This window comes from Myotis davidii, unplaced genomic scaffold (assembly GCF_000327345.1).
Source record: "Myotis davidii unplaced genomic scaffold, ASM32734v1 scaffold68, whole genome shotgun sequence".
Classification (NCBI taxonomy): Eukaryota; Metazoa; Chordata; class Mammalia; order Chiroptera; family Vespertilionidae; genus Myotis; species Myotis davidii.
Genome location: NW_006300376.1, coordinates 3,960,718 through 3,972,986, shown reverse-complemented (window position 1 = coordinate 3,972,986; position 12,269 = coordinate 3,960,718). Strand labels below are relative to the sequence as shown.

At 36.5% G+C, this 12,269-nt stretch overlaps 1 protein-coding gene across 1 annotated transcript in view; it reads left to right on the top strand.

The window, feature by feature from the left end:
• The first annotated feature begins 641 nt into the window (after window positions 1-641).
• LIN28B (lin-28 homolog B (C. elegans)) overlaps window positions 642-12,269 on the top strand; it is a 74,758-nt gene continuing 63,130 nt past the window's right edge. Inside the window, exons 1-2 of the mRNA XM_015572723.1 lie at window positions 642-709; window positions 2,180-2,399. Of these exons, the coding sequence (XP_015428209.1) occupies window positions 642-709; window positions 2,180-2,399 (288 nt within the window). The remainder of the gene's footprint in view (window positions 710-2,179; window positions 2,400-12,269) is intronic.

Sequence of the window (12,269 nt, the reverse complement as noted above, 5' to 3'; positions counted from 1 at the left end):
TTTAAATGTTTGAAAAACGGGTGATGCTTTATGTTTTAAAGAAAATAAGTCATTTCTATTTGATCTATAATATTTATTGTAGTGTTCCATGAGGGCGGTAATATTGGTGTCAATATCTAGTAATCTGCAATCATTTGAACCGATTTGAAAGGTAAAGGGAAAGCATTTTGAAACTGGGGCGGGCGAAACGGGGTAGGAGCCTAATCCGTTATTAAATTTTCATTTATTCGACTCTTCTATCCACTGGTAAAATGTCACGGTCCAGTCAATATTCTGTGAATTTACCTTTTTGTCTCCCACTTGCTTCTCTTTCTTTACCCTTCCCCCCACCAGCGCCCGATTTTCTCTCCCCCACCTCTTTCTCTAGCTCTGCAGCCGCCTCTACTGGCCGCCCCTCTTCACCTCCCTGCCTGGCGCACCCCTCCCCCTCCCTGCCCTACCTCGTCTTGCTCTTGGGGAACAATCGCCAGTGATTGAGGTTCACTCGATGTTAAGCTGGAAAACTGGGCTGTTATTTAGGAAGTCATTAATCACATCTCCTCCCCCCGGAAAGAGATGGCGGAGAAACCTGTGAAGTACAGTTTCTTACCAACCCCCTCCAAAATGTTGCGAATTGATAAACCTAAACACAATTTGACGACATGAAGGTGATAGCGATTTTTCCAGTAGGATTTTATTTTGAATTTGAAAGATTTCAGGGCACATTCAGGTAATCGTGTGCTTCTGTCTTGTTGTAGGTGTATATTATCATCTAAACTTTCATGGGGATGTAATTAGGTTTAATTAGATATTTTGTAAGTTATATATTCTCTAAGAACTGAATTAAATAGGAGATTTTTGTCCAAAGCCGGTTTGCTGCTGTCGAGCTGCTGAATTCTTAAGGGGGAAAAAAGCGTAACCTGGGTTGCTTTATTTAAATGGCTCTTTTCCCCCTAAATGAGATTATTTGGACAGGCTTATGTGTAAGGCACGCGTGTGCACATATATGACTGTGCTGTTTTTCTTAACGATTCACAAGGAACCTCCATTGTGTTTAAATAAAAGCACGAAATCAGCATTCTGTTTTATCGTAAAGAAGCGTCCCAAATTGTCTTTAAGATAACGTGTTTGAGTTTTTCGTGTTCATTCATAAATTATTTTGATGTCAGCATAGATGAAATGGCGATTGGTTATCTCTTCCTCTTGCCAGCCCCTTAAGGATCCGAGGTGAAATTAGTAGCAAGAAAGCATGTAATTGACAAAGTCACGTGTGCTCAGGGGGCCAGAAACTGGAGAGAGAAGAGAAAAAAATCAAAAGAGGGAAAGCACATTAGACCATGCGAGCTAAATTTGTGATCGCACAAAATCAAGATGTTAGATTGATGCAGAAGATCACTCCGTTGCAAAGGGAAAGTTTTCATCTCACGAGTTTGGAGCAGAGGGCCCGTGGGGCAACATGGCCGAAGGTTAATTTTCTTTTCTATTGTTTTACTGTGATTTTCTCTCTTCCTTTCTCTCCCCCTCCCCCTCTCCCACCCGTCTTTGCCCGTCCCCCCCTTCCTGGTTATACCCCAATACTGGGCATTTCCCCCACCCTCCATCGCGCGAGGGGGCTTTCTGCAACCTATTGTTACAGATCTCCAAAAATGTTTTGTACCGCCCACACTGATTCACAACTTGAAAAGCTTTCAGTGGGCTATTGTTTGAATTGTTTGAGTGTGATTAAGCGCAGTTTCAGTTAGTGAGCCCAAGAAAACTTTTATACACCTGCCCCCTCCCCCATCCCACCCCAACTTTAATTGAAAGTTATGGGGGGAGGGGAACGCACATTGCAGATAACCCCGGATTCGCTGCCGCCGCATGTGCATTTAAACTAGTTCTAACCATCTTCGCGATTTCTCTCTCCTCCTGGTGCCCGCCCGAGAGAAGAGTTTCGCTGAAAATTTCTCTTTGTGAATGGGATCAGTGTTAAATCAGCAATATGCAAGTAAAGTATCTCATGCTGTACTGTAATGTGTGCCTGAAAAAAAAAAATGGAGTTAAATGAAAAAGAACACGTCTGTACAGAACCGTGCAAGTGGATGTGATCGATAGAACAGTGTGGCTTCCCCTCCCCCGCTTCCCTTTTTAACTATTTTCATTTTAAATATTTTCTGTAGAAGGAAAGTAGGAATCTTCAATGAGCTGTATGGCAATACAGACTAACTGACTTTTTTGTCCTGTTCTACTCAGGCGGGGCAAGCAAAGGTGGTGGAGAAGAGCCCGGGAAGCTGCCGCAGCAGGCAGAGGAGGAATCCCAGGTTTTGCACGGAACTGGCCACTGTAAGTGGTTCAATGTGCGAATGGGATTTGGATTCATCTCCATGATAAACCGAGAGGGAAGACCCCTGGATATTCCAGTCGATGTATTCGTACACCAAGTAAGCCAACCTCCCCCCCCTCCTCCCCCGCCGCCCTTCACCTTTTTCCACGTGGAGTTGATAAAGTAGTTTTGTCAGTGGCTATACAATAATGTGCCCTTGGATGTATTGAAAGACAAAAATCTTCCTTCTAGTCACGAGTTAATACAGTTTTTAGGGTATATGTACGGCTCTCTTCCTGACTATTTTTCCTAAACAGAAAATGAAATCTATGAAATTTTACTGCTTGGGCGCTTGTTGACTTTAATAGCAAGTTCCCTCTCTTCATTCGACAGTGAAATTGCAGTGGTGTAGCTTCCGGTGTTATCCGTTACAATGTACTCTGTCGCCTACGCCTAGTAAATGAGTAGGTAAATGAATGAAGAAACGGCGGCCGTTTTAAGTTTTAAAAACACACGACACAATAGTTTGCTGTGGAAATCTGTAGGTCCCTGTATTTTAGACATCTCTAGTCAATAGCTTTTCCTGTTCACCTCTGCCTGTCCGGTAGACATTTATATATGTAAGTTAAAATAATTTGATTTTACACTAAAATAAAGTAGAACACTGTAAGCCTAGTATGGACTTGCAGAAATATAAGAGTGGATGCTTAGTAATCAAACATTTTAGAAATGTGCTTCATGTAGGACTTATGTCCCAGGATACTGTCTCTTTAAGAGACTGAACTAAAAAAACATGTGGCCAGAGGCGGCTCTAGCTTGTATGTTTAAAATGTGCTAGTCTGCTACTTCAGGGTAAATTTCCACCATTCCTTATAGTGTGTTGTAATTTTTTAAGATGCTTAATACCAAGCAGAATGTTATTGCTTCTCATTTTAAATTTTTTACGCAGAAACAAATACCTCATCCCCTTTCAATCCACTCATCTCTATTACTTAATCTCTTTATGGTAAAAAAGATAATTTACAGTTTGCAAGTTTGATCATTTCATTAAAGGAAGTTAAAGAACTATTCTCTGTAATTCTTAGATAGGCGTAAAGGGATTTAAGAGTGAAGAGGTTTACTTTGTCTTGACATCTAAGTTAAAAAGAACTCAATGAATGGCTATCAATATACTACAAGTTGACTGACAGTAGATGCAGGAAATAGTCTGTTTGCATGAAAAGTCTATATCTTATTTGATACTACGTTGCATGTTCCTGGTAATATTTACAGCCGCCTTTCTCCCTATGGAATATCATCTCCAAATTAAGTATATAAACAATAGAAACACATGAAACCATTCTGTTTTGATCTGTTGTCCTGTAGTGCTTGGTAGCTTCCTGACCTTGCTGTGTGGTGTGTGTTTTCCTTTCCTAAAGGCCTGGCCATCATTATTGGCTGTTTATATGTGGAAGGATCAGCATAATCTGTGAATTGAAACAGGGTTTAAATACATAAATAGAAGTGCACAGACAGGCTACTGAATTTTATGCCTCCTACTTTATGTTGCACAATGAAACCACATTTTCTGCAGAGTGACTGAAATCACTGACAGATCTAATTCTGTCAGGCCCTGGCTTTCCCCCCTTTGAACCTTCTTTAGGTTGTTAAATTGTTCTTTACGATCTCATAAATTTGTTTTATAGATGAATGAAAAAAATAGCCCTTTTCTTCTTTGATCACACCTTGTTATAATTTGGTTTTCTGTGTTTACCTTTAATATATTCAAATATTAGACATCTTATTAATTAAATACTTAGAACCACAAGACATCCAAATTTAAGCTGTTTAATGGTTATATATTGATAAAAATCCCTATAGCCACTAAATTTAGAAATGTTATATTGCTGAAAAAGTTTTATAGAGAGCAAACCATTTCCAGTGTACAGTAATTGATTATTAAAGACTTGCTTTAATCTTCTGTTACACATTATGTGTTTACTAAAGAACAATATTAAAATGACATGTGATAAAAATGCTCTTTAAATATATGTATTTGTATTCTTCAGAAGAATATATCTAGATACATTCTTAGGAAGAAGTATGTAAAAAGTCAATAAAACTTAAGTATTAGTGTTTTTTGTGATGTTAAAAGCCAGGCAGTGGTAATCTTTAACTTTAAAATTAGAAAGTGATATTTTAGGGAATTTTTTATGGTAAAAATATATCTAGGAAAAAATTACTTGGGTATCAATCACCTTATTTTTTTGCATCTTCACTTTGATACCTGAGTTTCTGTCTTATATTGTGACTTAATGTATATTACATATAAATTATATGAATAATTGTTTGGAAGAAGGCAGGAATCCTACTGATTTTAGCCAAGCAACTATAAGTAACAATTTGATGGTCATAAATGATATGTGTAGCATCATGTGAACATCGCTTTTGCTTATACAATCAGGTTGCAATTCAGGACAATTTTATAAATATCTTTTACATCTTTTAAATTGCTTATGCTGCCAATTTTACTGTCTGAGCATTTTGAAAGCGTACTAGGTTTTATGTATAATTATAAATTAGATTCCCTCCCCTATTATGTCTCTATATTCTTTTGTTACGAAAGAATAGGCATGGGTATTTTGGGAATTTTGAAATGTTTTCCTGGACTGAGATCTCATTATTTTAAATATATGACATGAGTGTTTTTTGAGTGTTCAGAAGTGTTTTTGGATTTAAAAAAAAAAATTTGAAAACGTTTTTAATACTATATATGTGGGGAAATAAAAATAAATTATTTTATTTTCTTTAAAATAATATTTTAAAATTCATGCTAAGTCACCAGGATATATTTTTTTTCTTTTGAAAATATTGATTGCAAAGAACTGCACATCAAAACAATTAAATTGCTAGGAAATTAACAATACATTTATATATATGTGTATATTATATATATATATATATATATATTTGTTCATTGTTACATAAATCTACTTAAAATTTTTTGGTAGTAATACTATCAAACTTCTAGTTCTCTAATGTTACCAGGTCCTCCAAAAGAAACACATGACTTAGGTATTGTACTTTATCTATCTTTAGATTATTTGATATATGCAGTGAAATTCTGCTGCCTGAAGATGGTGTGCAACCATTGGTAGTTTAAAATGACAGATTCATTTTAATTTCTAATGTTAACTTGTGATTTAAATCATCTTATATTTGTGGACTATTAATAAATTCAAATGTATTTTGACACATAATACTGAAACATTGGTGGCATTCAATAAGGAATATTTTATTTTTTACAAACTTAACAATACTGTGTAAATATATTTGTGAATTTTGGCAGCACACAGTTTGAGGTGTTCCTTAAAATTTTAATATTTGACAATTTTGATGGTTTAATTTGTCAGTATGATTAATTTGTGGGAATATCTTACTTAAAAATCCAATGGGAAACAGATTTGTCTCTCAATTGAAGGAAGGGTGTACATGGTTAATACAGATTTGTAGCCTAGGTTCCTGCTAAGGTGATTTCATCAATTAGAATATGACCATTTCTTAAGTACTAATAATTAATACTCCTATCAGTTTATTGTTAATAAATTTTTAAATGTGCATCCACAGTTAGATTGTGGGCTGACATGTTTAAATGATCTGGAAAGGTCTCTGACAACTTCTTGAAATATTATAAGCTTTTAATAGGCTTAAATAATGATGGTACTTTAGAAGAATTGCATGGTAATTAAACATTAGGTCTTTTTTGGGGAAGAGCAATATTCCCCAATAACTACCAGTTGATATTTGCTATCCTGTAAGTTTTCCTTACATATATTTTGACATTTATGTCCAGTCATTTTCTCTTCTAATAAGATAAAATGATCATTTGAAATTTATTTTGTTTAGGGGAAAAATAGAATCCATTCTCCTTATTGCCCTCTCTTTAGCTTATTTGCACAATAATATTTCTTCAATTATTGGATTGTATTTGAAATTCTTGGCCATCAAATACGGTACAAAGATTTTTTGACATAAATTATTTCTTTTTTCACAATTTATGTAAGAATTTTTTTCTAAGACAGAAAAATTCAAGATGATAGCAATTTAGCTAGTATTACTCAGTAGGCTTAAGTATTTTTTAATAATTTGGTTTTGAGTTCTTCATTTACCTTTGTAGTATTGATGTTTCCTTCCTATGCCCTGTATTTCTGACCTGTAGTTTAATCTTTATGGAGGATACAAATGTCCATATTAGAAAGATTTTGTGTTCCTTTTATTTCTTTGCTTAGAAAACATCTCAAAGAGTAATGGAAATAGAATAAATAAGAAAAATTATTGTAACGTAAATTTAAAGTATTTTATTAATAGTATAAGATTTGAAAACATTTGCAGATGACTAATTTATTATTTTATAAGTACCGCATGCTAACTGATTGCGCCACTGGAGCTCCGGCCACTATTATTTTAAATGTTTATTTTATTTGAGAGAGAGAGAGAAACATCAATTTGTTGTTCTACTTATTTATGTGTTCATTTGTTGATTCTTGTATGTGCCTGTACCTGGGATGGAGCCCACAACCTTTGTATATGGGTACGATCCTCTAAACAACTGAGCTACCCACCCAGGGTGGACATGACTAATTAATATATATGAAAATTTCAAGTATTATACACAATTCAGTTGATGTATCATAAAGTACGTATTGTAAATGTTTTCAATATTAATTAATTACACAACCTGTGAAAACAGATTTACTCCAATATGTTCATGCTTAAGGGCTTTTCATAGCATTTTATCTACTATATTTTTGTCATAGTTAGGCATGAAAACATTTTTCACATGCAGAATAGATGTGATTATTATTATTCTCAGGACTGTTGATTATTTTAATTTCAAAAAGTTTATTTAGACAGAGAAATCTTAGAAATTTTAAAACGTGAACATATGATAATTGCAGCTCATTTCTTAAAAACCTATAGATTTTAATACTTTGAAAATAGTTCCTCAGCCTATCAAAGTTCCATGATTTGCCCAGTTGACCAATTTGTAAGAATCCCAAATGAAATGCCCTTAATGTAATCACATTTAAAAGCACTTAAATCAAAGTTTTATAAAAGATATTGGATACTTCCCTTCTGATTTTCAAATGCTGATCTATTTTAAGACTCCTTTTATATACTTACCAGTGGCCCGATACACAACATTTGTGCACTTGGGGTGGTGGAGGGCCTCAGCCCGGCTTGCGCCCTCTCGTGGACATCCCCCCAGGTGTCGTTAACAGTGACACAGAGGCAGGAGAGGCTCTTGCCACCACCTCTGCACTCTCCAGCCATGATCCCGGCTTCTTGCTGAGCAGCGCTCCACCTGTAGGAGCGCATTGACCATCAGGGGGCAGCTCCTGTGTTGATCGTCTGCCCCCTGGTGGTCAGTGCATGTCATAGTGACCAGTCGTTCTGCAGTTCACTTGATTTGCATATTAGGGTTTTATTATATAGGCTAAAATGATGTTCTTATTCTCATTCAATTTTAACCTGAAATGTGAATTGGGTACATATTTAAGACATAGTCTCTCCTCCCCTTTATAAAGATTATTGATGTAACTCTAAATATTTTCCTCTTTTTTTATTTGTGCATCTTCTTTTTTTAAAGATCATTCACAATAAATGAAGACAATTCAGAATAACATCTTTAACTTACCTATAACTCATCTCAGAGTTTTCGGGTTTCAGAGGAAGTTAGAAACCTTGTTACCTACACTCAACATGGAGGATTAAAACATGTGTACTTTGTTACTTTGGAGCAGGAATTGAACCCTTATTATTTGAAATTGGTTGGGTTCTTCCTGTTCAGAAATTATGTAAGTATAGAGGATAGTTTTGACCAGGAATCCAACCGGAGACCCTTCAGTCTGCCTGCTCACACTCTAACCACTGAGCAGAAACAGGCCAGGGCAACAGTTTTGTATATCTTAACTGAATAGTTTTGTGGGTTTTTTAAAAAATATATTTTTATTGATTTCAGAGAGGAAGGAAGAGGGAGAGAGAAACATCACGGAAGAGAGAGAATCATTGATCAGCTGCCTCCTGCATGCCCCTCACTGGGGATTGAGCCCATAACCCAGGCATGTGTCCTTGACCGGAATCAATCCTGGGACCCTTGCTCTATCTACTGAGCCAAACTGGCTACGGCCTGAGTACTTATTTTGATGCCATGATTAGTTACTAGTTTAAAATTCGTTATCTTGTGCGTTTATTTTTGTGCCAAGCATAACCTAAACAATTAAAGTGATATTTCTAATTAATTAAACTGGAAATGTATTACTTTAGATATGATATTCTATAGACTTGATTTATAATTAAATATGAAATACCCTGAGATATTTCTCAATAAATTTTACATAAGAAGTTCAGTTGTTCAATATATAGTTGGTATAGGTTATGTCATTATAACATATATAGTTCATGAGAAACTTGTTATTTTTCTTCTCAAAAATAATTTTATTATAGCATCTAATATCAGAAAAGTTGCTAACAGTAACATATTAAAGCTAATACATTGCAGATTAGTGGGGTACATTTAGAAATGATCTTTTAATGAGTGTTTTGTCCAATAAGTAACAAGTGTTACATTGCAATTTGATACATCACTATTTCTGTATTTCTGACCTGTAGTTTGATCTTTATGGAGGATACAAATGTCCATATTACAAAGATTTTATGTTCCTTTTAATTTTACCTTGTACCAGCACCAAATTGGAAGATAATCATACCTAACTTTTCAGGTTGCTGTGAAGGGTAGAGTTGTTACATAAACTGCCTAGCAAGTACGTGTTGAATAAATAAACTAAATTGGAAACTAGTCTTTGCCACAATAAAATCATGGTTAAGTTATATTCAATGGTATATATTCATGGTGGAAAATTAAATTGGTATCTTCTTTTATGTGCTCTCTTAAAATAGGGTAAATTATATAATATTAATAGCTTAATTTCTATTGCAGTGAACTACAAAGCTTTTTATTGTAATGTTGTGGTACGTAATATTATTTAAGTATCAGGATATAAAATGAGGCTTAGAAATATTTTTGTTATGCAGATATTTTTAATTGTTGTACATGAGATTTTATCTTTCTATATCCTGTTCCTACATTCTTCAGTATAAGTTAAGGAAAATATATTGTTTTAAATGGACCTGCTGTGATAAGTTAATATCCATTGCTGTAATAATAATTATTTAACCCTTGTGAGATACTATATAAAGGAATAGAATCTGGTCAAATAGGTCAGTATTCAAATCCTAGTAGTATGCGTGATGGAGAAGTAAGTTATTTTAAATTACTTTCTCAGTATTGCAGTGTCCTATAAATGAAGGGACAAATACATATCTACCTTATAGAGGGTTGTTATGAGGATTAAATGCTATTACAATGTAAAACCTTTAACAAACACTGAGCTTGGAAGATAGTAAGGGCACAACAGTGTTTGTTGTACATAGATATTACAAAGTTGAAATAGTGTGGTAGAGTGACAGAGAAAACATTGGAAATTAACGTTTGGATTTGGCTCTGCCACTTGGTTGGTTCCTCACTATTGGCTAGTTACTTCCTTGGGGTATGGAGTGTTTCAGTGAGTTGGCTAGTCACTGAAATTCAGTATTTTTCCTCACTATTTTTGAGTGAAAGGTAAGTATCAATTGATGTAGTATGCATAAAAATGATTTTAAAACTGTAACAATCCCAGGTTTTAGTTTTAATCTTTATTTTGAGCACTATATTTTTATTAGTACTTTCATAATGTAAATCATTGTCAGAATTTTTAAGATAGTGAGCCCATGTCATTTATTTTAATTTTTGCCTTGTCAGATTTATTGACTTATAATAACATAGAATAAAATTCAAATTTTTTTTTTATCCTTACCTGAGGATACTTTTTCCACTGATTTTTTTTTTGTTTTCAGAGAGAGTGGAAGGGAGAGGGAGAGAAACATTGTTGTGAGAGAGACACATTGATTGGTGGCCTCTTACCTACAACTGAAGTGTGTGCCCTTGACTGCAATCAAAGCTGCGGTCCTTCAGTCTGTGGGCCGACGCTCCGGCTAGGGCAAATTTACAAAATTTAAGTATACAATTAGATGAATTTGACAAATTGTATAACCACCACCACAATCATGAAATAGAACATTAAATCACAGAAAGTTCCCTTGTATCCTTGAAGATTAGAGGTTCAATTATCCTATATGATTATTGGTGTGTTATATTACTGATTAACTGTCCTGGTTCCTTTTTTTTTTAAATATATTTTTATTGATCTCAGAGAGGAAGGAAGAGGGAGAGAGAGATAGAAACATCCATGATGAGAGAGAATCATGGATCGGCTGCCTCCTGCAAGCCCCCCACTGGGGACGGAGCCTGACACCCGGGCATGTGCCCTTGACCAGAATCAAACTTGGGACCTTTCAGTTCGCAGGCCGACGCTCTATCCACTGAGCCAAACTGGCTAGGGCTGTCCTGGTTCCTGTTAACTTCATCTTGTTGGATATAGGCTATGATCTAGTATCCTTTATATAGTTCACATTTATTTTCATGTGTTTTGTTTGTTTCTCTTCAGTTATTTCTGCTTGGAAATTATCTTGACATGAGTAGTTTCTGTGCTTGTGAAAGTGAGATTATTAGTACACACTTCACTAATCTTCAATCTTAAAATCATTTATCCTTTTGGTACTTTCCATCCTATATAATAAAAGCCTAATATGCTAAGTGTCCGATCATTCATTTGACTATTTGACCAGTCCCTATGATGTGCACTGACCACCAGGGGGCAGACGCTCTGACCTATAGGTTAGCTTGCTGTTGGAGCCCTCCCACAGTCCCTCCCCAGGCAGCCAACCTCCTGTGGTCCCTCCCTGGCCGCTGGCCCTGATTGGCCTCTACTGGGACTGGGCAAGATGGCCCCAATTGGCCTCGATTGGAATTGGGCAAGACGGCTCCAATCAGCCCCAATCAGGACTGGGTGAGTCAGGCTGGACATGCCCCAGAGCCTTCCCACAGTCCCTCCTTGACCCCAATCAGCCTCAATCGGGACTGGGCGAGACGGCCCCAGTTGGTCCCTATTGGGACTGGGTGAGATGGGCCAGACACGCCCTGGAGCCTTCCTGTGGTCCCTCTTTAGCCCTGGTCAGGGCCATTGGGGCCAGCAGCTGGGGAGGGACTTCAAGAGGGCTCCAATTGCTCAGATTGGGACTGGGAGAGATGGGCTGGACATGCCCTGGAGCCCTCCTGCGGTCCCTCCCCCACCTCTAAAATATTTCTTCTAATCAATTTCCTTTCGATGTGCACGAATTTGAGCACCTGCCTTCTAGTCCTATATAATAAAAAGCTAATATGCTAATTGACCGAACGGCAGAACGACCAGTCACACACTGACCACCACGGGGCAGATGCTCAATGCAGGAGCTGCCCCCTGGTGGTCATTGTGCTCCCAGGGGGAGCGCCAGTCAGCCAGAAGTTGGGCTCATGGCTAGTGAGTGCAGTGGTGGTGGCAGGAGCTTCTTCCACCTCCTTGGCAGCGCTAAGGATGTCCGACTGACGGCTTCAGTCGAACAACCCCTAAGGGCTCCTGGACTGCAAGAGGGCACAGGCCAGGCTGAGGGACCCTCCCCCTCCCCCCGAGTGCATGAATTTCATGCTCAGGTCTCTAGTGGAGTATAAAGTCACTGCTTACCTAAAGGGAAGATTTTGTTTTATTGATATTTATATTTCCCACAAGAAATCTAATGAATTTCTATCTTAACTGAGTTTTTGTATAAACATTTTTAGAGGTGTAAATCAACAAGAGAGCTTATTTTCATATAAAAGTGCTATCTTTTTATCTATTCAACTTTTCATTGATCACATATTAAGTGTGAACTGTTGTATGGTAGACTTAAGAGTTTTGCTTTCCAGTTGCTATATATTTTTCTGTTTTGTTCCTTCTAGCAAACTTTTTAATAAAAAGTTTCCAGTTTTCACTCT